The 22,858-nt window shown below is 50.4% G+C and overlaps 1 protein-coding gene and 2 long non-coding RNA genes across 12 annotated transcripts in view; 2 read left to right on the top strand and 1 right to left on the bottom strand.

Moving 5' to 3' along the window:
• TCAIM (T cell activation inhibitor, mitochondrial) overlaps nt 1-2,600 on the top strand; it is a 71,242-nt gene extending 68,642 nt beyond the window's left edge. For 8 of the 9 annotated variants that reach the window (XM_054550418.2, XM_054550421.2, XM_054550419.2 and 5 more), the window contains one exon: nt 584-2,600. In XM_054550418.2, the coding sequence (XP_054406393.2) occupies nt 584-824 (241 nt within the window). In that variant the 3' untranslated portion in view covers nt 825-2,600. 9 annotated transcript variants of the gene reach the window in all.
• Nucleotides 2,601-14,224: 11,624 nt separating this feature from the next.
• On the bottom strand, nt 14,225-17,488 carry LOC100936235 (uncharacterized). Its single transcript, XR_008523333.2, has 3 exons — nt 17,062-17,488; nt 15,943-16,027; nt 14,225-14,913 (listed from the first exon to the last, which is right to left on the bottom strand). It is a non-coding gene; the product is annotated as an uncharacterized LOC100936235 (long non-coding RNA).
• Nucleotides 17,489-20,984: 3,496 nt separating this feature from the next.
• LOC100936180 (uncharacterized) lies at nt 20,985-22,606 on the top strand. 2 transcript variants are annotated; one of them, XR_150808.3, is made up of 4 exons: nt 20,994-21,230; nt 21,627-21,696; nt 21,919-22,013; nt 22,138-22,606. It is a non-coding gene; the product is annotated as an uncharacterized LOC100936180 (long non-coding RNA). The 2 variants fall into 2 exon arrangements; XR_008523334.1 differs by lacking the exon at nt 21,627-21,696 and having other exon boundaries at nt 20,985-21,230.
• Nucleotides 22,607-22,858: the final 252 nt, after the last annotated feature.

Here is a 22,858-nt window from a genome sequence, read left to right as displayed (position 1 = left end):
TTGAGACACTGAGTTCTGCCTAGAGTTGTATACTTTGTAGACCTGAACTGAAGCCCCTGATGGAATAAGAGAGTTGTAACCTCAGGCAGAGGGGAGGGAACAGACAGGGGGCTGGTGAGGTAGGAGAGTAAGAATGAAGAGAACCTGTCCTCCTCAGGATCCTGGTTTTCTGTGAGCCTGCTTTTATCTGGGAAATCTTTAGACAGCATTACTGCCCAAGGGTTAAACTTTAGGTGGGTCCTAAAACTAGGGGTTTTCTATTCTTCATTTTCTGCTTCCTTCAGTCACTAACAGCTGCTAGGTAAGGCAATATAAGAACTTTTTAAATTTTATGTTATTTTTAGCCGTTTACTGCTAAAAACATTAACAAATACTTTTAGAAATCCATGTGACAGTAACTCAAAAGATTTAACACATGATGGCTATTGGCATGTCTTCCAAACGTATAATTTGGCCTTTGTGGGTGGCATTTTCAGTGTTGTGAGTGCACAGTTGGGGCCCCAATATGTAAGAATATATTTACATTGTGTGTCCTTTTATTTGGTTATAGCTTATGACAATATTTTTATTTTCTATATAATAGGTTAAAGGTTATTGAAAATGAATTGATACAGGCATCAACAAAGAAATTTTCTTTGGAGAAGTTATATAAAGAGCCCAGCATTTCTAGTATACAAATGGTGGATTGTTGTAAGAGACTTCTAGAACAATCACTGCCTTACCTATATGGGATGCACCTCTGCATTTCACATTTTTACTCTGTTATGCAAGATGGAGACCTTTGTATTCCTTGGAATTGGAAGAATGGAGAAGCCATTAAGTAACACAGAAATCTTTTTATTTTTTTAAGAGATAAGAAAGGAACTTAAATTAAAAATATTTAAATCCACAATTTGATATAACAGTATTATTTACATATCATAAGAACAAAGTTTCTAACTGCTGCTTTAAAAGTAGACCTTTTTAAAAAAAATTAATTCTGCTAGGAGAGGTTTTATAGGCTAGGCGTGGTGGCTCATGCCTGCTGTCCCAACTACTTAGGGAGGCTAAGATAGGAGGATCATTTGAGCCCAGGAGGCCAAGGTTGCAGTGGGCCTAGATTACACCATTGCCCTCCAGCCTGAGCAACAGAACAAGACCTTGTCTCAAAAAATAATAATAATAATTTAAAATAAATAAGTAACTAACAAAAAGATTTTATATCCCAGTCTTATGATGTTGGTTGGCAAGGCTAGATAAAAAGATGTTAGAATGAAAGAACATATTTTAGTGATATGTAAATGAAGGATTCTACAATAGTCATATATTTTTATATGAATGAATGTTGGGTTGGGCTGGAGAGGTATGTGTGTGTAAATATAAAGGTCTCACATTCAGAGTATAGCTCTGAAATAATGGAACTCATGTCTACAATTCAACATGCATCTGTATACTTATATCTCATGTACATATACACACACATATTTTGCAGCCAGTAATTGACAGTTAATGTCCAAAACAGGTGATTGATAGGTAGCAAAAATTAGATAACCACCAGTTTTGCCCAAGAGAAAGACTAGAAGGGCTAAAAGCAGTTGAATGTATGGTACTGACATTGTCATAAGCAGTCTGATAACCAGTTTATTAAAACATGTGCATTAACAGAGAATTTAATTTTAAACCCATAATTTCTCCTATCCATTAAAATATTATAATTGTTGGTAGTATGAAACCAACAGGAAACGTTTTTGAATCATTTAGTGAGGTGACTCATTTGTTTCATGGGCAAACACTATCCAGGAAAAAGCCTTGCCTGTTTCCCAAAGAGCTCTAAGAAATAGAATCAAGTGTAAAATGGTTCAGACCATTCAGGATTTCTTGTCACTCTTCTCAACCCTGATCTTCCTGTTATTACTGATGTTTGAAACCCTCTCATTAGCCCCGGCCTGGTTAAAGCCCCTCAGAGTCACCTTTCATTCATAGCAATACAGTTCAACCCCAAGTGGTTGATGGTGTCCCCAGCATGGCCGAGAGACCTGATCTCTAGATTCAGTGCTTTTAGCTCTTCGAGTTTACCCTAAGATACCTTCGGGCAATATTTTTAACCAATCCAAAAGCTCTTCAGGTCACTTCTGAAGAGGACAGGGTGAATCCTGGCTTGGAACACCATTTCTGGGCTCTTGCTGCTGAATGAATCAGAAAGGAATTTTTTCTGAAGAGCATTAGAAAGTAAAGGAGATGTTAAAATAAGTTCTTGAAGTATGTTTTATATTTATCTAAAACACTGATTATTTTAAAAGTTTACATTCAAATGTGTATTCAAAAGAAGTACTGATTTGTAATTATTATAGTTTGTGTGTATTGTCCCTTTTAACCGTGCCTAACAACTATACTTAAATTTTGTTTTCTAGTGTAACAAATGTTTCCCATAAGATTTTACAGAGCCAAATAATGGGAGTGAAAAATTCCGTAAGTGTTATATAAGAAAATATATTAGAAAATCAGGTTTGGATTATACCATTTCTAAAATATACTAATATAGAATCCTCAGTAATATGTTTTGAATTGGATTTTTTCTCAGAACTAATTGTTACATAATAAATAATACATCAACCAGATAACTGTTTTTTTCTTGTTACCCAACTGTTAGTAGTTTTGGAACTATTGTAGTATAATAGGAAATAAGAAGAAATTGGTACTTGTATATGCCTGTTTGACTTCCTCTCCCAGTCTAACATGAAAGAGAAAATTCTGTCCCACCACTGAAAACTGGCACAGGAGCAGGCCCCCCTCACTGTTTCTACAAAGTCTCAGGTGATAAGTGGTCTCCAAAGGGACCTGAGCTCCAGCTCAGGGCTAGGCCTGTCCCAAGGGAGAAACAGGCCTGCACTCCCCTGCCCAGGCTGTCCCGGCAGGAAGGCATGTGTGTTTCCCTAGGACAGGTTCTTACCAGGCCCTACTTCCTCCTTTCTCTTAAAGGACTGCACCTCCAGGTGGCCTTCCTGAGCTAATGAGAGGGTGGTGGGCTTTCAGAAGTGGCCAGGTGGGACAAAAGGGACGAGGGCTGTCTCAAGGGCCAGCTCACCTTTGGCATCTCTAGGGAGTAAGTGTATATCCCAGATAGAGGTCCCTGGAGTTAACCCCCTCCAGCTCAGGTCACTGTCCTAGCAACCTGATGCCCCTGTGTCCCCCATACTAACGTGACCTCTTTCATGGAGTCTGCCGCCCCACCCCCAGCTGCCCTGGAGAATTCTGCCCAGGCTTCCCTGGAGCAAACCAAGCAGATCAAATCAGTCCCGTGGAGACTGATGGGCCCCAAGGCTGCAGGCTCCTCTGTAGGGGACCATGGTCCTGGCAACCTCCCACCCACAGGCCAAGGTATAGAAGCCACAGAGGCATGCAGTGAGGCCTGGCAACTGGCTAACCATGAAGTGCCCACCCTGTTCCAAGACTACACTCCTATCTGTGCCACCTGGCCAAAGACCCCAACCACGGGCCCTCTGACATGGCAGGGTCACAACAGGTCCCATCCCATGGGTGAAAACTGACCCCAATATGGAGTCCCAGTGGCCGCAGATGTTAAGTGGCCCTGGGTGCAAGACCCACCCCTCACTTGTCCTCAGTCTCCCCACCTATAAAAGGAAGCACCAAGGCATGTTCTTAGAGGTTCTTGCCACCCTGAGAAAATCTGTCCCAGGAAGCCAGACTGCTCCCATGGGTGGTCCTTGGCCAGCCTAAGTACCCCTTGTTCCATAGCAGTTGGGCAAGAACAAGAAGAAATGGAGCAGCCAGTGCCCCAGACAGATGAGACCTGCATTGGTGCTGTGGGACCCTTCTTCCCCCAAGTCTCGGCTACTACAACCTGGTTCTCTTGACTGCTCAAAACCCTTCCCTCAGGCCAGATGCAGTGGCTCACACCTGTAATCCCAACTACTTGGGAGGCTGAGACAGGAGAATCACTTGAACCCAGGAGGCAGAGGTTGCAGTGAGCCAATATCGCACCATTGCACTCCAGCCTGGGTGACACAGCAAGACTCAGTCTCAAAAACAAAACAAAAAAAACCCTTTCCCTCATGGGGAACTGTTACGGAATTCTTTTAGGGATTTTTTTCCCTAAGCTGACAAATACTACATATCGGGGGACTGAGGCCCAGACTAGGGAAGAGACTTGTCCAAGGCCCTTCTGCCTGCTGCAGGCAGGAGAGGTGAGATTAGAATCCAGGTGTCCCAGGGGCTGGACGGATCTGAGCAGGCAGAAGCACCCCCAGCTCTGGGCAAGCCCACCATGAGGTCAGCACCAGGTCTAGGGTCACCACCATGTGGGACCTCAGAGCAGCACTGCTCCATCTGGGAGGAGGGTAGGATCACAGCAGAGAAAGACACACAGGGACCCTACATGTTCCTGGGTGGCCAGGCATGTCAGTCCTGGCACGGATGGTAGGAATGAATGAGCCAGCAGCTGAGAGGGCCTAACTTGCTACTACAGAACTGCTGTGCAGATTGGGTCAGGGTGACACCCTGCAGCTCTGCTCCCCACTGCTCCCACGGGAATCCCGGCAGGCCTCGCCCCTCACACCTCCCACCAGCTAAGCTACTCAGGGAGCCCCATTCTCCCTCTGCTCCAGCCAGGGCACGGGGCACCCTGGGACCACAAAGGTGCCTAGGAGTGTCATGCTCAGAGTGACGTTTGCACACCTCTGCCCCAAAGTGCCCACCACCAGCCTGAGCAACATAGACCCCTTCTCTATTAAAAATAAGAAAAATTAGCTAGGCATGGTGGCATGTGCCTGTAGTCCCAGCTACTAGGGAGGCTGAGGCAGGAGGATCACTTGAGCCCAGGAGGTCTTGGCTGCAGTGAGCTATGATTGCACCACTGCACTCCAGCCTGGGCGACAGAGTGAGACCCTGTCTCAAAAAGTCCCCACCATGCCACTCATTCGGGGGAAAGTGGCTCAGCAGAGTGTGCTGCCCAAACTGAAAGGGCCATCAGATTTTCACCCTCACAATCTTCAGGAGTGGGAGGCGGTCGGTTTTTCTTTTTCATTTTCTCATTTGTCACTACCACAGGCACTGGCCTAGACCTGTTGGCCGCCTGCATGAGCCAGAGACTTCTAGGTCAGCAAGACAGCAGAGATGCCTCAGGAGGGGCTGTGTGATTGGGAGGCAGGGATAATCTGTGTAGGTGCCAGCCCTGGTGCCTCACTTGTATCCCCACCCAGAAGTGCAGGATTTTTTTTTTATTTTGGTTTTTTTTTTTTTTTGAGACAAGGTCTCCCTCTGTCACCCAGAATGGGGTGCAATGGCACGATCTCACTTCACTGCAACCTCTGCCTCCTGGGCTCAAGCAATCCTCCCACCTCGGCCTCCTGAGTAGCTCATACTACAGGTATATGCCACCACAGCCAGCTAATTTTTGTATTTTTAGTAGGGTCGGTGTCACTATGTTGGCCAGACTGGCCTCAAACTCCTGGGCTCAAGCAGTCCACCTGCCTTGGCCTCGCAAAATGCTGGGATTAGAGGTGAGAGCCCCTGTGCCTGGCCCCTGAAGTGCAGGATTTTTAAGCCTTGGGGTAAAATTCTCAGTCTTTTCCTTTCTTGCCAGTCATCCAATAAACACTGAGGGAGCACCTCCTGTGTGCAGGCCCTGTCCGGGGCACTGAGGACACAGCAAGGACAAACATGCTGCCCTTGAGGAGCTGACGCCGCAGACGCTGACTGTCATGCAGGCTTCCTTCAGTGCACTGGTTTCCTGTGACTGAACTAAGTTATCAACTCGGTGATTTAACACAATAGAAATTGATTCCTTCACAGCTCTGGGGGCCACACATCTGACATCAAGGTGTCAGCAGGGCTGCTGGCCCTCCTCGGGCTCTGGGTGAAATCCCTTCCTTTGCTTCTTGCCCCCAGTTCCTGGTGGCTGTTGGCACTCCCTCACTTGCAGCTGTATTTCCCCCAGCTCTGTCTCTGATGACCTGGCCACCTCCTCTTCCCAGTGTCCTCCCCGTGTCTCTGCCGGTCTCTTATGAGAATATGTGTGGCTGCATGTGACCCACCAGATCACCCATGACAAGCTTCACTGGAGCTTAACTCCCAAGAGCCTTAACTAGATCATATACTTTGCCACATGAGGTGATATCAAGGTTCTGAGGTTTAGCAAATGAATGGATGATTTTCAGGGCCACCACTCTCAACCCTCCACACTTGGTGGCTTGGCCTCAACACCAGCCCTGGAGAGGGGACTCCCTTCTAACCTTCCTTTTTTTTTGAGACGAAGTCTCACTCTGTTGCCCAGGCTAGAGTGCAGTGGCGCCATCTCGTCTCACTGCAAGCTCGGCCTCCCAGGTTCAAGCGATTCTCCTGCCTCAGCCTCCCGAGTAGCTGGAACTACAGGCACATGCCACCATGCCTGGCTAATTTTTGTATGTTTAGTAGAGACGGGGTTTTGCCATGTTGGCCAGGCTGGTTTTGAACTCCTGACCTCAGGTGATCTGCCCGCCTCGGCCTCCCAAAGTGCTGGGATTACAGGCGTGAGCCACACGCCTGGCCTAACCTTCCTTTCCTGGGAGTCTCCCGCAGCCCTGTGTGCAATATTGAGATTGTTTACATCCTTTAACAATTCTTTAGCATAATTTAACAATATTTATATTAAACTTCTCATGTTTATATTTTTTTAATTTTTTTGAGACAGGGTCTGGCTCTATCACCCAAGCAGGAGTGCAGTGGCACGCACCATCAGACTCACTGCAGCCTTGACCTCCTGGCCTCAAGCCATCCTTTCTCCTCAGCCTCCCAAGTAGCTGGGACTACAGGTGCATGCCGCTACGCCCGGCTAATTTTTGTATTTTTTGTAGAGATGGAGTTTCACCATGTTGCCCAGGCTGGTCTGAAACTCCTGGAATCAAGTGAGCCACACACCTCAGCCTCCCAAAGTGTTGGGACTGCAGGCGTAAGCCACCATGCCCAGCCTTAAAATTCTGTTTAAATCACTGTGTGTTGGCCAGGCGCGGTGGCTCACGCCTGTAATCCCAGCACGTTGGGCGGCCGAGGCGGGCGGATCACCTGAGGTCAGGAGTTTGAGACCAGCCTGACCAACATGGAGAAACCCTGTCTCTACTAAAAATACAAAAATTAGTCAGGCATGGTGGCACATGCCTGTAATCCCAGCTACTCAGGAGGCTGAGGCAGGAGAATCGCTTGAACCTGGGAGACGGAGGCTGTGGCGAGCTGAGATCGCACCAGTGCACTCCAGCCTGGGCAACGAGAGCGAAACTCAGTTCCCCTAAAAAATAAATAAATAAATAAAAATAAATCACTGTGTGTTTCTGTTTTCTGATTGGACCCAGACTGATACAATGATTCAGCAATGCCCCCTGCCATGAGTGGGAGGCCAGGCTTGGCTCCTTCCTGGGCACTCCCCAGCTAGAGGCCTATGCCTTTGAATTCCTGCTCGCATGTTGCTCATTCATTTAAAATGCAAAATGTAGTGACTGCTGTCATCCTCTGTGCTGAGAGATAGCAGCCTTGCTCCTCATGACCTTGGCCTTAGCAACCCACCTCTTCCTCAAAGTAAGGTGCATGGGCTCTGCAGCTGACATTTCTCCCCAGTCGGGGTAACCCCGATGTGTTCCAGAGGGAAGAGTTGCTACAGTCATGTGGTCTGGATGGCTGGGGCCTCACTGTGCGTCCAACCCAGCTATAAACTGGCAGGTGGGGAACACTTGTGGCCTGGCTGCTGAAAGGAGGGTGTCTGTGGTGTGTGAGCTCTGCCGTGAAGTCGAGGGAGGTGATGAGCATACATGTGGAATGGAGCCAGTGGCCGTTAGGAACTGGGCCCTGCCATTCTCACCCCAGTGGCCCACTGTCCCTGGAGTGACCCTCGAGTGCTCTGCTCTGGGTGTGTCTCCCAGTCCCTTCTGTCAGAAGCAATGCACAGTCACATTCTCCAGCCCACGGGGTGATGTCTGGTTCCACATGATTCGAGGCACAGCTTATCTGGCTACCCCCTCATCTCCCATTGTGCAACCTCAGGGCAGGGCCCTTGTCCCATCCCAAAACTGCCTCACCAGGCCCCCTTGTCTCTCACCAGCCAAAGTCCAAAGTGAGTCCAGGGAGGTGTCCTAGCCCATCCCCCATGTGGGCCTGGAACAGGAGATGGCAAAGGAGCTGCCCCCACCTAGTAGTCTCCTTAGGTCAGAGCAGCAGGTAGCCCCGCATTTATGAGGGTCAGGGAAATACCCACTCACTCTCTCCAGATGGCTCTTAGCCAGAGGGCCAGGCAGGGGGCTTTGAGGGCTGGGCTCCAGACACCTTGCCTCCCCATGCTGAGCCCACAGTGACTCTCAGCAGCAGAGGGAGGGAGAAGCAATGGCTCTCTTGGGCAAGTGGTCTCAGCACCACAGGGCTGCATACAGCAAGCCCCCAGCCTTAGGAATCTGTTTCCCTCCTCAGCCAGGGCTGGGCTCCCCTTATGTACACCTCATTCCATGAAGTCTTTGCTGCAGCCTCCAGGGTGGGCACAGAGCAGGGACCACCCATCTATCCCCATCTTCAGCTTAGCTTGCCAGGAAGTGAAGAAGCCAGGCCCCAAATCAAGGCCTACTGGCTCCAGAACTCAATGCTCTGCTCACTAATGTCTGTACACCCAGCACGGCCCCAGGCAGGGAGGTCGCCACATGTTCAAGGAAACCACACAGAGGGCCCTGTGTACCAGACTGGCAAGGCGACGTCGCACGTATGACAGGGACCGGCCCGAGCCAGGGTTGTGTGCACTTCCCACATCCCTCAAACCCAGGGCCAGGGATCACTGCAAGAGGAGCCAGCCAGGGCCATCTGGTGTGTCCCAACCCAGGGCCCTCCCCACTGCCTGATCTGTAGGGCCAGCCCACCCAGGCCTGGGGCTCACTAGGGACCTCTGTCCCAGGCCATCACCTGGGATGGCTGGAACTCTCTGTTCTGACCAGAACCACTTCCTTGGGGAAAGGTGAGCTCAGCAGTGGGACAGCAGAGAACCTGGATGTCCATGAAGCCATCTTCCCCCAACAGCCTGAGGTTAGAATGTCCTTCATCCTGAATGGTTGATCAGCTGCCCTAATATTGGCTTAAGCCAAAGCAAGTGAGGCAGTGGTAAGACAGAAAGAACTTTCTGGCTACCACAGGCCTCACCAGAGTCAGAATATGGTAATCCCATCACTCAGGAGGCAAATAAGTCACCATAGAGCATCTCAGGGCCTCGATGGCCACCCAGCTGGGCACATGAGGATGTCTCTGGCCTTATTTTTCCAGCATGTAGTAGGTTCTCAGCAAACATGTGAGACAGGTTCATATGATCAGTGTGCCTGAGGGCTGTGACAGGCTCCCGAGGGCAACTTGCCCTTGTCCACGAGGTTGGTATCCAAGTGACCCAAGTTCATGGGTTCCCCTCCCCCCACTCCTGGACCTCCATCCATGTAGGTCACCAATGGGGACATGCAGGTCCAGGGAGCATGGCTCAGCATCAGGCCATCACTAAAGCAAACTCCAGCCCACCGAAACCTGGCACAGGGTAGGAATAGGGGCCCTGCGGGTCAAAGGGGAGTCATGCCCTCTGGAGGGCCTTAACATCCTTTGTCAAGGACCCTTTGAACGTCTTCTCTTGGCTTGGTCCAGCAGGCATTGGAAGCCTCACTGGGGAAGGGTCATGGGAGGGTCACGGGCATCTTCAATTTCTAGCAGAGAACCCGGAAGTAAGTTTCCCTGCCCTGCTGAGTTCATTTTCAGGGGGCAAGACCCAGTCCCAAGCTGAGGGTGCTGATAGTCCTTAGGATTAGCCCCTTAGGGGCTCCTGGCCCACTGTCCTGGTGCCCCTCCCTGGCCACCACCAGGCACCTGAACACCAGCTTCCCAGCAAAGCCCCCACCCACAGCGAAGACCACTCCAAGGCCTGCCCACCATAGGCCACAGGTGTTTGGAGGACAGGGACCAGATCAGGTTCCAGCCACACCAATATTTTCCTCCACCAGAGCCCCCAGTGTCAAAGGAGCTGCTGGAGGGCCTGTTCAAGAAGAGTGTAGTGACAGAAGCCAAGGAGACTGTCCCCACCCCTCTCCATCCTGCTCCCTGTCCATCACTCCAGGCTTCCATGTCAACTCTGCCCCAGCTTCCCACCCTCTCCCCCACTCTACCTGCGCAGATGGCCTGGCCCTGCAGATATCTACACCGTCTCAGCCCTTGAGCGCTCCCCTGCCTACCCTTCACACTTTCAGAACCGCACTCCCTGCTCAAACACCTTCTGTGGCTCCCTAGGATGGAAGAAACAGTCGCAGCTCCTCAATGGGTCTCTTAAAAGCCTCCCACTCCCACCTCACCTCTTCCTGCCCATATCTGCAGCTGGACCTGCTGGGCCAGCCAGCGCCCTGACCTGCTCCGTTTCAGCTTCTGGCCTCCATAGCTTTGCTCAAGCTGTTCCTGCCCTCCAGGATGCCCTCCCGGATGCCCTCCCCATGCCTCAGGACCCAGTGGCTCCTCCTGTGCCTCGGCCCTCAGAGCCAGGCACACAAACTCTGCAACTGCATTCCACGGAGCTCTCACCCAGGGGGACTTGTCCTTGACCCCAGGCCTGCAAAGGAAAGCAAGAGGGAGCATTTCACATGGGAGAAGCCACTTGAGTGGCTGGGGGAGAGGCACAGAGCCGGGAAAGAGCAGACGTGAGAGCAATCCTTGAGTCAGAAGGCACTGGAGATGGTGAGGGAGCAGATAAGGTGGCTGGGGGCAGAGGACTGGGTCTCTCCCTGAACGCCCTCGTCCTTTAGCCACACCTGAAGACGCATACCCAGCAGCTGGGGGAGGAAGGGGAGGACAGAGCCTGGATGCCCCTGGACAGGAGGGTGCTTGGCTCAGGCCACTCCCAGTCCTGGTAGGAGTGTGTGGTCAGTAGGACCCTGTAGCCATCTGCAGCCTGGGAGGCCCTAGCAGGGCTTGCCCAGACTCTGCTTGCATGCCTGCAGTGATGGAGCGCTCACTCACTTACCAGGCAGCTCACAAGGTGGGGTGCAGCTCTGAACAAGCAAAACCTCTTCCGAATGGAACGGAAATCTGCCCCTGGGGCTCCACAGTGAGCTCCCCACTGACCCCACGGTCCCTGCGGGATAGCCCTTGCTAGACCCTGTGTCTCCTCCTCCAGACCTGGCAGTCTCAGGACACTCAGCTCTTCCCCAGGAATCACCTCCTTGGTGCACAACCCTCAGATGACCTTGATATGGTTTGGCTGTGTCCCCAGCCAAATCTCATCTTGAATTGTCGCTCCCATAATCCCCATGTGTTGTGGGAGGGACCTGGTGGGAGATAATTGCCTCACGGGAGTGGTTTCCCCATATTGTTCTGTGGTAGTGAATAAGTCTCACAGGATCTGATGGTTTTATAAGGGGTTTCCCTTTTCACTTGGCTCTCATTCTCTCTTTGCCTGCCGCCATGTAAGGTGTGCATTTCCCCTTCCCCCATGATTGTGAGGCCTCCCCAGCCATGTGGAACTGTGAGTCCATTAAACATCTTTTAAATTACCCAGTCTTGGGTATGTCTTTATCAGCAGTGTGAAGATGGACTAATACAGACCTGGAACCCCCTCACCCTTCCCTCATCTCTGCCCTAAACAGGCCACCACCCCCTGACACAAATTCTACCTGGGAGACATGAAAACCTGAGATTTGGGCTTTACTCAAAACATCACCCTATCAGAGCCACAGTGCAGCAAGTTCAGCTCACCTGAGTGGAATCTCAGAACAAACCCCCAGGAGCAAGTCAGCTGAATGCATGGCCTGGGCATCCCTGCCCAGGCCTGACAGCTTTTGTCTCTATGGTCTGTGATCCCCAAGGACACTCGACTCCCAAGATCCCCCCAATTCCCACTCCTGCCACTGGGGGCAGAATGTGAATTCCATGACCAAATAGCCCCTCTCCTCACAGTTGTGTGGCTAGAGTCTCTCCACCTCTGACCTTCCATCTCCTCATCTTTCAGGTAGTGGAAGAATGAGATCACCCATAGATCCCTACTCATCCCACTTCCATCCCCCCCACCCTTTCCCTACCACACACACAAACATATCCTGGCCTGGGGTGAAGTTACTGATTTTATTAACTGCAAGGCCCCCGTCATCCAACACAGGGCAACATGCCCACGTGAGTGGGGGCCACACCCACTGTCGGTTGCCTTTCCGGATTAGAGACTCTGAGAACTCAAACTGATAACTGTCTTGGAAATGGGCAACAAGGCCAACTTTGATAGGAAACTGCTGCCCAGGTTTTTTCATACATCCACTGTCAGCAGAAGTGGCCCTGCCAGGCCACAGGGCAGAGCACGGTGGCTCGTCCAGGGGATTTGTTGCCCTGGAGACTCTGCTGGTGTACACTGAGCCCTCATCCCCACCCCAGGGTGAACTCAGATTCCTGCTGCAGGCTGGGCTTGTATCTCTCTGGGCATCTCTATGACACTTGTTGGGGCTCCTGTGGGTTGGAGGAGCATGAGGCTTAAGTGCCCATGCCAGGTTAGGATTGGAGGCCCTGGTCCCAGTCACCTGCCCGAGAGACCCACAGCCCCTGCCCTGGCAACCTTTCCCTCCAAGGCCCAGGGCCCAGATGACCTTGCAGGCTCCGGCCCTCCCTCTGCCCTCCAGCCTGGCCTGCTCTCCGTTGTTTGCTGGCCATGTTACCATGCACAAGTGGATGTCCTGGAGCACCTCATGAGTGCCCACCAGCAGTGACACCAAGGACTTCATCAAGGCCACCCTGCAAGGGGCACAGGGAGTGCACACCAGTCCTCCTGCCCACCCTGTGGAGCTGATGGGCCCTGCCCCCTGCCACCCTCAGAAGCAGCCAGGCCCTCGGGATCAGCTGACCCCAGCCTAGGGCTGACCTCCATGCTACCTCTTGTTCCCAGCATTTGTCACAGCCTGTAGGTTGAGCAGGCTTGACAGACTGGCTTGCTCACTCCCATATTGTGCAGGGAGGGAAACTGAGGCCAAGGTAGGCAGAATCCTGCCGACATCACAGGACATAGTGGCCGCAGATTTGAGGTTGGATCCCAGGCCCATGCCCCCAGCTCAGAGAACTCTCAGAAGGGTCAGGGTCCTCCATGGGCCCATTTCCTGGAATAACATAGAAGCCCTAGTCGGAAAGAGACACGGAGCCACACCCTAACCTTTGACCTCTGACCTGCCCCACCTAGGATGAAAGGCTCCGGAGGCCTGGGTCCAGCCAAGAATCAGATGAGACCTGGGAGCCGCCTGGGGGTGATGATTCCAGGGCTGGGCTGGTGCAGCCTGCTGAGAGGCAGGGGAGGGTGTTTCTCCACCAGGACTCTGTGGTTAGGCACCCATGAGCCTGGAGCACCAGGGTCTCCTCTTTTAGGTAGCTCTGTTCTTCCTCCCTCTCAGAAGTCCACTTCCTTGGTACCCAGCAACTCAAGCTCCTCGTGGCAGTGCACAGTGCTCCATTGGCAAAGCCAAGAATGCACTGCAAGGCTGGCTAAGGCTCAGAGATGCCAGCCAGCCTGCATGTCCGATTCTGGCCGCACCTACCTGACATTGGTCTGCATGCCCCACTCCTCTCTAGGGTTCCTGATGTACTTGAAGTCCATCCTGATGACACATTTCACCTGGAGCTGCTCCAGTACAACTTGGAGCCACCTAGCATCTGTTCAGGGACACTAGTGGGGCTTCTCCAGCAGCTCCTCCTCAAACCAGGTCACTCTGTGTGCCCAGGCCAGGTCTGTGTCCTTCCCCCAGGATGTACTCCTGTACCCGCGAGGCTTCCTCCCGCCCTCAGCCAGCCTGATCAAGGAGGGCCAGGTCTGTGATGGGGCTGCTTCCCACACTGCCTGAGTCACTGCATGCCTGGAGGGCTGAAAGGCAGTACCCAGAGAAAGCACAGAGCTGGGGATGGGGGTGACCCTACCCTACCTAAAAGTGTGGTGTCCCCTGCTGGCTTCCTCCAGCCTCAGGCTGTCTCAAAAGGGAGCTCCATGCAGGGCCCCAGCCCCTCCCTGCCCTGAGTGCTGTCCTCAAGCCCAGGAGGCCCCAGGCTGTGCCCCAGGGACACTGGGCCTGCAGGTCCGTCATCCTGGCTTGTTCCCATCCCCACCCAAGGAGATCTCCTGGCTCTGGCTGGAAACTAAACATATTGCTTTGACACCAACGTCAGAAGCTCAAAGAATTAAGAGTAAAATAGCAAGACGGTTTGGTATTTTAAAGGAAGGTAAGGGAAGCTCTAGGAAACGTTATGTCAAAATCTAAGTAAAATTTTACTGGGTTTGAAAGCATTGGGCATGTTCCTGTGAGACTCCTGGGGTGAGTCCTGTCCTTCCGGGGAAGGCAGATGGGGCCAGGCAGATTCGGCCTGCAGAGCCTGGCCACGGGTGGCTCAGGAAGTTGCTTAAAGAGTGTAGCCAGACAAATTTTCTTAAGATTCAAAAGGAAAACCAGTTATTCCCAGTAAGGACATTTTTCAGCTTGCAGGTGAAGGCCCAGGGTGCAGAAGGGCTTAGAGGAGAGGTCGAGACCGGTGGCTGAGGGCCTGGTCCCAGGGGCCCGAGTATGGGCGGAGTCACTCCTGGTGATGAGATGGTGACAGGGATTGCTGAGAATGGTGGGGGGCTCCTCACTCCTCCGGCTTTGGCCTGGCCCCAGGTGGGCGCAGATGGGCAGGGGTTTCTTGAGCCTGTGTCTTTCAGAGAAGCCTTAGATGGAGGTGCAAGGGCAGGCCTCTGTGCAGGCGGGCCCTGGGGACTGCAAGGAGCCCCCTGCACACTCCTGGGCTGAGATGGGGGCTTCTCTTGTGGGCGCTCAGGAGAAACAGCAGGTGCATCTGCCTTCTGTGGGGGGTAGGTGATTTCTCCGCTTATCTCGTTCACCCAGAAAAACATGTCTAGAGGTTCCTGCCCCTGTCCAAACTGACCTCTAGACATACCTAAAAGGGAGAAAAGTGAGACAACACAGGTAGGCCTTCCTGCCTCCATATGTCGGGTGGAGGGCCAGGGGGAACTGCCAGGGCCTGGGCTTCCCTCAGCCTGAACCTCTCACCAAGGGACTCACTCTCTCTCCCGGAGCACCAAGCCTTCCTGGGACAGGGACAGGCCTAACTGGAGGCTCCAGATGAATTCTAGGGTCATCTTCTTCTTAAATGGTCTTTTCAAAATATTTTCATCTTAACCAAGTATACTAAGTATACTTTACGTCCTGACCTAGTTCAGAGATGTGTGTATACTAATAATTTCATGGAATGTAAATAGTTATGTACAATAGTCTCTGATATTTTCAATTCTTTTTATGTAATTAAATCTACTATGTTCCTTAAGAAAATGCTGACTGCCATTCGAATTCATTTTGTAAGGAAAGCAGCAATGATGAACCATAGCTTGAAAAATACAGTCTTCAATTAAGAGAAGGATGGAGAATCTGATACAAAAGAAGACCAAAAAAATCACTCTTGCAAATTTTACACAAACATGACCATGTGTGGTCAGCAGAATGGTCCCCCAAAGATGGCCCTGCCCTAATCCTTGGAACCCACAACTGTGTTTCATTATATGACAAAAGGGACTTTGCAGATGTAATTAAAATTATGGACCTTAAACTAGGAATATTATCCTGGATTATGCAAGTGGCCCAATCTAATCACTCGAGCCCTAAAAAGCAGAGAGCTTTCTCTGACTGGCATCGCAGAGATGCAGCAGCAGGAGAAGCAAGAGAGATTCTAAGCATGAGAAGGACTCAACCCACTGTTGCTGGCTTGACAATGGAAAGGGCTTACTGAAAACTGTGTCAACAAAATGAGCTTGGAAGTGGAAGTTCCCCAGAGCTCCCAATAAAAGCTGGAAGTAGACAAAATCTTGATGTTAATCTTGTGAGACCGTAAGCAGAGCCATGCTTGCTGACTTAGGGACTTCAGTGGTATGAGATAATAAATGGGTGTTGTGGCTGGTTCGATGGTTCATACCTGCAATCCCAAAACTGGGAGGTGGGAGGATTGCTTGAGCCCAGGAGTTCCAGATCAGCTTGGGCAACATAGAGAGAACTCATCTCTACAAATAATAATAATAAGAAGAAGAAGAATAGAAATAAATTAGCTAGGTGTGGTGGCATCCACCTGTGGTCCTAGCTACTCAGGAGGCTGAGGTGGGAGAATCACTTGAGCCCAGGGTGGTCAAGGCTGCAGTGAGCTGAGATTGTACCACTACGCTCCATCCAGCCTGGATGTCAGAGGGAGACCTCATCTCTAAATACATTAATAAATAAATGATAAATAAATGGGTGTTGCATCAAGCAGCCACACCTGTGGTCATTTGTAAGAATAAGTCATTTCCTGGTCAGGTGCAGTGGCTCACACCTGTAATCCCAGCACTTTGGAAGACCAAGGCGGGTGGATCATGAGGTCAGGAGATTGAGACCATCCTGGCTAACAAGGTGAAACCCGTCTCTACTAAAAAAAAACAAAAAAATTAGCCGGGTGTGGTGGCGGGGGCCTGTAGTCCCAGTTACTTGGGAGGCTGAGGCAGGAGAATGGTGTGAACCTGGGAGGCGGAGCTGGCAGTGAGCCGAGATCACGCCACTGCACTCCAGCCTGGGCGACAGAGTGAGACTCCGCCTCAAAAAAAAAAAAAAAAAAAAAGAATAAGTCATTCATTTTCTATTCTTACAAATGGCCACAAAAGGAAACTCCTATGCCATGTGAACACATTCTCAGAATCAGCACAGGAGGCAGCCTGCAAGTCTGAGCAACGCTTCCTACTTTCTTTCCATCAAATTCCTTCACCTTCTTTAGAACGGACACAATGACTGTCAATCCTGAGAAACTTCAAGGTGCGCTACCTAGAATATCAACCAGCTCAACCAGAAGCTGATCCTGACACCTGCATCCTACAGGAAGTTCTGATTTGCTCAAGTGGAGAGGATTTCCCCAGCACCCCCTGGTGGCCACAAGGCCATGGGGGAGTCAGCCCAACCTGCAGGGATACCCTGATTCAGGGTGGTTGGAAACAGGGGGTTCAGGGGCTCAACAGTTAGAGGCTGGCCAGGAGCTAGAGAACTGGATAGGTATGAAGGGTTTGAAGCTTACCTGTCGGAAGGTTCTGGGGTGGAGGAGTCTGTGGAGGGAGCTTCAGAGAGCAGGAGGAGCATTAGAAGGCTGGGCCTCCTGCAATCTAATCTTTGTTGTGTAATGCGTTTCCCGCCCTACCCCAGCCTAGCTTCTGCCTGGCGATCTCAGACCCCTGCAGGGAAGCTCCCCACTCACCCCTGCGCCATCCTCGCTGTCACAGTGCCTGATGCCCCTAAACTGGAAGTGTGCCTGCCATTGCCTTTCCCTGCCTGGTTTCCAGCAGTCCCATCACATGGCTCCAAAAACAGCATCGGGGTTTTTTTCTAGAACCCAGATTTATAAACAAGGGGCAATGTCCTCTGACAGGGTTGGTTTGTGTTCAGTATAATGGTAGCCAGGGCTACCTGGATTAGGAACATCTTGTGATCCGCTCCCTACTCCCCTGGGTCTGGCTTGCTGGGCCTCACACCCTCTTCACACCCTGGTCTCCCTGAGAATTAGATGCAGCTCCCCATGTCACCAGCTGCTTACTGGGACTGCCCAGCCCAGGCCCACCTTGAATCCTCACCAGGTTCCCCACTCTGTGGACCCAGCAGCTGCTGTGTGTCCCATGGAGCCAGCCCATGGTGCTGGCAGAAGATGGAATGGTCGTCCTCCTGGGCTGGCCCCAGGTCACCCAAGCAGGCTTTTCTCCTCTCCTTACCTGCCTGATGGTGCCCACCCGATGTGGCGCAGTCCATAGGGCTGCTAGAGCTTAGTGAGAAATGAATTCCTTCCCAGCCCCCAAGGGCTTGCCCAGCAGCCTTTCCCCATTGGTGCTAGTAGCCTTGGGCCTTCCCAGAGACTGCTGCAGGCCTGTCCGTAGCATGAGGCCATTGCTAAGGTGAAGGAGAAGCCTCTGTCCCCTCTTCCCTCCCTCGCTCAGCTCGCCTGCTCCAGCACTGTGCTTGATGAGGCCGGGTGTGCTTCCTCCCTTCCTCCCCAGGGCCTCTCCACCTCGGTCCACACAGGGGCAGTTTCCCCAGGAAACTCTAACTCATTCCATTACCTTCCCCCAGCGGATCTCGGAAACCCCCTTGCTGTGAATATTGGCAAGCTTAAGAGCTTATTGCCCCCACCATGGCGTCCAGCTCTTGATCAGTGTGCTTTGAGGGCTTTGTCTTCCAAGCCTTGGACAACCCTGAATGCTGGTTAGTCTTTGGCTGGCTCCAAGACGCGGTGTCACACAAGTACCACCCTGTGGACACGCTGAAGTTCCCATGGAGTCTTTTCTATCGAAAACTCGGCCTCTTTCAGGCCAAACACCGGCTCCTTTCATGTGCATAGCTTTCTAACTGGTACAATTTCCCCAAAGATAATTTAGAATTATAGTGATCACTTTGGGGAAACTCTGATATACACAAAACAAAAACAAAGCAAAATTCTGAATATCCAATGGTCTGCTGTTTTTAATTGGTATGAGGAGGCTCCCAAACACAATTTGGACTCAAAAAATACTTCTCTAAAATATTCTTTAGCTATAACTAATATGAAATCAGAGCATCTTTTCCCTCATGAGCATCTTTTTTTTTTTTTTTTTTGAGATAGAGTCTCACTCTGTCACCCAGGCTGGAGTGCAATGGCACCATCTCAGCTCACTGCAAACTCCTCCTCCCAGGTTCAAGTGATTCTCCCACCTCAGCCTCCTGAGTAGCTGGGATTACAGGCATGTGCTACCATGCCCAACTAATTTTTGTATTTTTAGTAGAGACGGAGTTTCACGATGTTGGCCAGGCTGGTCTCAAACTCCTGACCTCAAGTGATCTACCCACCTCAGCCTCCCAAAGTACTAGGATTACAGGCATGAGCCACCGTGCCTGACCAAGCATCTTTAAATGTTGACATTTCCAATGCCCTTGCCACATTTTGTGAAACGCTTCAGGTCCAAAACTGTCACTATGTTGGGTAAACAAAAATGTTGGCTGGCAAATCACTCTATCGCATAAACATCAATATTTGGCTAAACATTTTTTTTTTTTTTTTTTTGAGATGGAGTCTCGCTCTGTCGCCCAGGCTGGAGTGCAGTGGCGTGATCTCGGCTCACTGCAAGCTCCATCTCCCGGGTTCACGACATTCTCCTGCCTCAGCCTCCCGAGTAGCTGGGACTACAGGCACCCGCCACCGTGCCCGGCTAATTTTTTTTGTATTTTTAGCTGAGACAGGGCTTTACTGTGTTACCCAGGATGGTCTCGATCTTCTGACCTCATGATCCACTGGCCTCGGCCTCCCAAAGTGCTGGGATTACAGGCATGAGCCACCGCACCTGGCCTTGGCTAAACATTTTAAGGAGACTCTGGATATCAAGAATAAAAGATCCCTCATGGGAAAATCTTTGTCTTGTTTGCCTAAATGACAGATCATTTTGTTTCACAGGGAGGCATCACTTCCTTCCTTTCCATACGTTGGAGATTAATACATTCTGGCTTTTAAAAAATTGTATGGCTTGATAGAATTGTCACGAACTGAAATTATGTCAAAACCAGATATAGGACACTCTCATGTGTGTATTGTATATATGTCTAAACTTTCATCCCTCTTCTTACAGAGAAAAATGATCAGTTATTTGTCTAAAGCCAGCTCCCTCTCATTTTTTTTCTATCCCACTTCCTCTCCTTTTCCCTCTTTTGAAAACATGAAAGACTTAACAAAAATTACATTCAGCCGTTATGCATATATTCTAGGAATTTTTAGTTCAGGTAAAGTCTAAATTGTCTAAAGAAAAAAATTATTGAACTATTTTTTATGGACACTAGAAAATGTATTTCCCTGATAACCTTTTAAACTAGCTATGACATAAGAAAAGACACCAACTTCAAAATAAAAATGTTAGCATGATTCACTCTTTAATTATTAGTTTATCTTTTAAAAAAAATGTTAGTACAATATTTTGGCTTATTCCAGACCAAAATTAGATTTCTCATAATTCAAACTTCCTAAATTTCCTACATTAATTTTATTTATTTATTTTTGAGATGGAGCCTCACTCTGTCCCCAGGCTGGAGTGCAGTGGCACAATCTCGGCTCACAGCAACCTCCACCTCTCAGGTTCAAGCGATTCTCCTGTCTCAGCCTCCCGAGTAGCTGGGATTACAGGTGTGTGCCACCATGCCCAGCTAATTTTTTGTATTTTTAGTAGAGATGGGTTTTCGCCATGTTGGCCAGGCTAGTCTCAAACTCTCGACCTCAGGTGATCCACCCGCCTCGGCCTCCCAAAATGCTGGGATTACAGGCATGAGTCACAGCGCCCGGCCCACATTTATTTTATAAATGAAATGTTTTCATCATTTCCATAACTTATTTAAAATAAAAAATTTTGGCCAGGCATGGTGGCTCACGTCTGTAATCCCAGCACTTTGGGAGGCCGAAGCAGGTGGATCACTTCAGGCCAGGAGTTCGAGATCAGCGTGGCCGACATAGTGAAACCCCATCTCTACACCAAAAATACAAAACTTAGCTGGGCGTGGTGACACACACCTGTAGTCCCAGCTACTCGGGAGGCTGAGGCACAAGAATCGCTTGAACCCAGGAGGCGGAGGCTTCAGTGAGCCGAGATCATGCCACTGCATTCCAGCCTGGATGACAGAGCAAGACCCTTTCTCAAAAACAGATAAATAAATAAAATAACAGATATAAATTCACCCTTGAAATATAGAGCACTCTCAAAAACTGAATTGACTTGACTCTCCCAGAAATCGAAGCTCATATGACTAAAATAATTGCCCTCACCCAGGCATGCCAACTTGTGAAAGTGAAGTATGTAGTTATGCTGGTAGTAAAGGGGCTTTTGTCCACAAATTCAGAGTGCTTAGAGAACCCCAGGGGAGGAGCTCAGTGGGTGGAGTCTCCAGGGATTTGCCTTGGAGGCTGTTGGGAGAGCAGGAGTGAGCGCTGTGATTGGCTGGGACCTCGATGTCACAAAGGTCAGGGACAGCTGCCAGAGAATGAAGCAGAAGGCTGTGGGGTGAAGGGACTGCCAGTCTTCCGCCACTCCTTTTTGTGGTCCTTCCCTTCATTGCCTTCCTTCTCCCAGACAGACTGGGCATCCAGTTCCAATCCAAAGGCTGCCCCTTTGACCAGGCCCATTTTCTCCACCTCACATCAGACAGCCAATCGGCTGCTCAGACCTCGAAACCTCAGTAACCTAGAAGGTAAGGACTTTCAGATTTCACCAGGAAGGATTCTCTCTTCATACCTTATAAAAGTAATAGAACCATTCGGGCACAGTGGCTCATGCCTGTAATCCCAGCACTTTGGGAGGCCAAAGCGGGTGGATCACCTGAGATCAGGAGTTTGAGACCAGCCTGGCCAACATGGTGAAACCCCCTCTCTACTAAAAATACAAAAAATTAGCCAGCCGTGGTGGCACACGCCTGTAGTCCCAGCTACTTGGGAGGCTGAGGCAGGAGAATCACTTGAACCAGGGAGGCGGAGGTTTCAGTGAGCCAAGATCTCATCATTGCACTCCAGCCTGGGCAACAAGAGTGAAACTCTGTCTCAAAAAATAAATAAATAAATAAAAACTAATAGAACCTATAAATTCATAGGAAATGGACCTTGGCAAACGTGTGTCAGGAGAGGGTGACTTGGAGGTGTCCAACGTGTTTCTTACTGAAGGTTTGTTCAAACCTAGAAATTAACTTGGGACAGCTTATGAGCCCTCTCCTATTCTTGGAAAAGCTTTTAAAGTGTCTGACAAAGTCTGTACCCCTGGAGCATGGGTTAGTTTGTTGAAGTCCACAGACCACACATTTTCTTCGAAGGTGTGCAGCATGAGGGTGAGTTTCTCTATTGCCCACTGATGGAGAACTCACTTAGGCTGTCTTTCCTCTCCTTCAGATGTCTAGAAGTCAATTGGGGTCAAGGAACAAGCCTCTACTCACATGCATGTGGGCAAATGAAGTCACAGAACGAATAACCTACCCTGCATCCAGGTTAGATCCTCCTGCACCATTTCCTGCTTCTCTGCAGAGCCTGCAATGTGGACCCCTGTCTGGATGTGGGGCTGGGGAGGTGGCTCCTCCCTGTCCCAGAGGCCCATCTCATGTTCCCACACAGGCACTGAGTCCAGGGACACCCCCTGCTGCTGCCTCACCTAAGAGAAAGTGGCCCAAGAAGCGCTGGCCTGGTGCCTGCTGATGCCAGGAGCCCTCTGCTACTGCCTGACACAAGCATCCTGTGCTTCCCCCTCCCAGGCCCTCCCCGAAAGCGTGGGCCACAGGTACCACTCCCTATGCCACTGAGCCCCACATTTCCCATCCCCCAAGCCACCCCCGCCAGCCCCAGAGCTTTCCTACATTTATGATTTGTCCAAAAAGGTGATGTCCTTCAGCCCCCAGAAGGTCATCCTCCAGGCTGTGACCGTCACACAGGGGGTCCTGCACGGGGTCCTCACAGGCCTTCAGCCCAGCACAAATCGTGGCCTGGTTTGACCTTTGAAATATCTCAACATCTAAAATTCAGAGCTTTTTTGGAATATTTATTTTCCATAGATATAATTCTTTCAAATAAATTCCTTAGAAAACAATATCCAGTGTTTCATTATTTGTGCTAACATGTGCTTTTCCCATTTTGGAGATGAAAAATATCATTAGAAATAAAAAACTCAATGGACAGATTAAACATCAGATAAGATGCAGTTAGCAGGCCGGGCGCAGTAGAGGTTGCAGTGAGCTGAGATCGCGCCACTCCAGCCTGGGCGACAGAGCAAAACTCCATCACCCACGCACAAAAAAGATAAGATGCAGGTAGCAGAGAGGCCAAGTGAACTCGAACAAGA

The sequence above is a fragment of the Pongo abelii genome, chromosome 2, assembly GCF_028885655.2.
Source record: "Pongo abelii isolate AG06213 chromosome 2, NHGRI_mPonAbe1-v2.0_pri, whole genome shotgun sequence".
Classification (NCBI taxonomy): Eukaryota; Metazoa; Chordata; class Mammalia; order Primates; family Hominidae; genus Pongo; species Pongo abelii.
The sequence above is the reverse complement of the archived record's forward strand: the minus strand, read 5'-3'. Positions and strand labels throughout refer to the sequence as shown.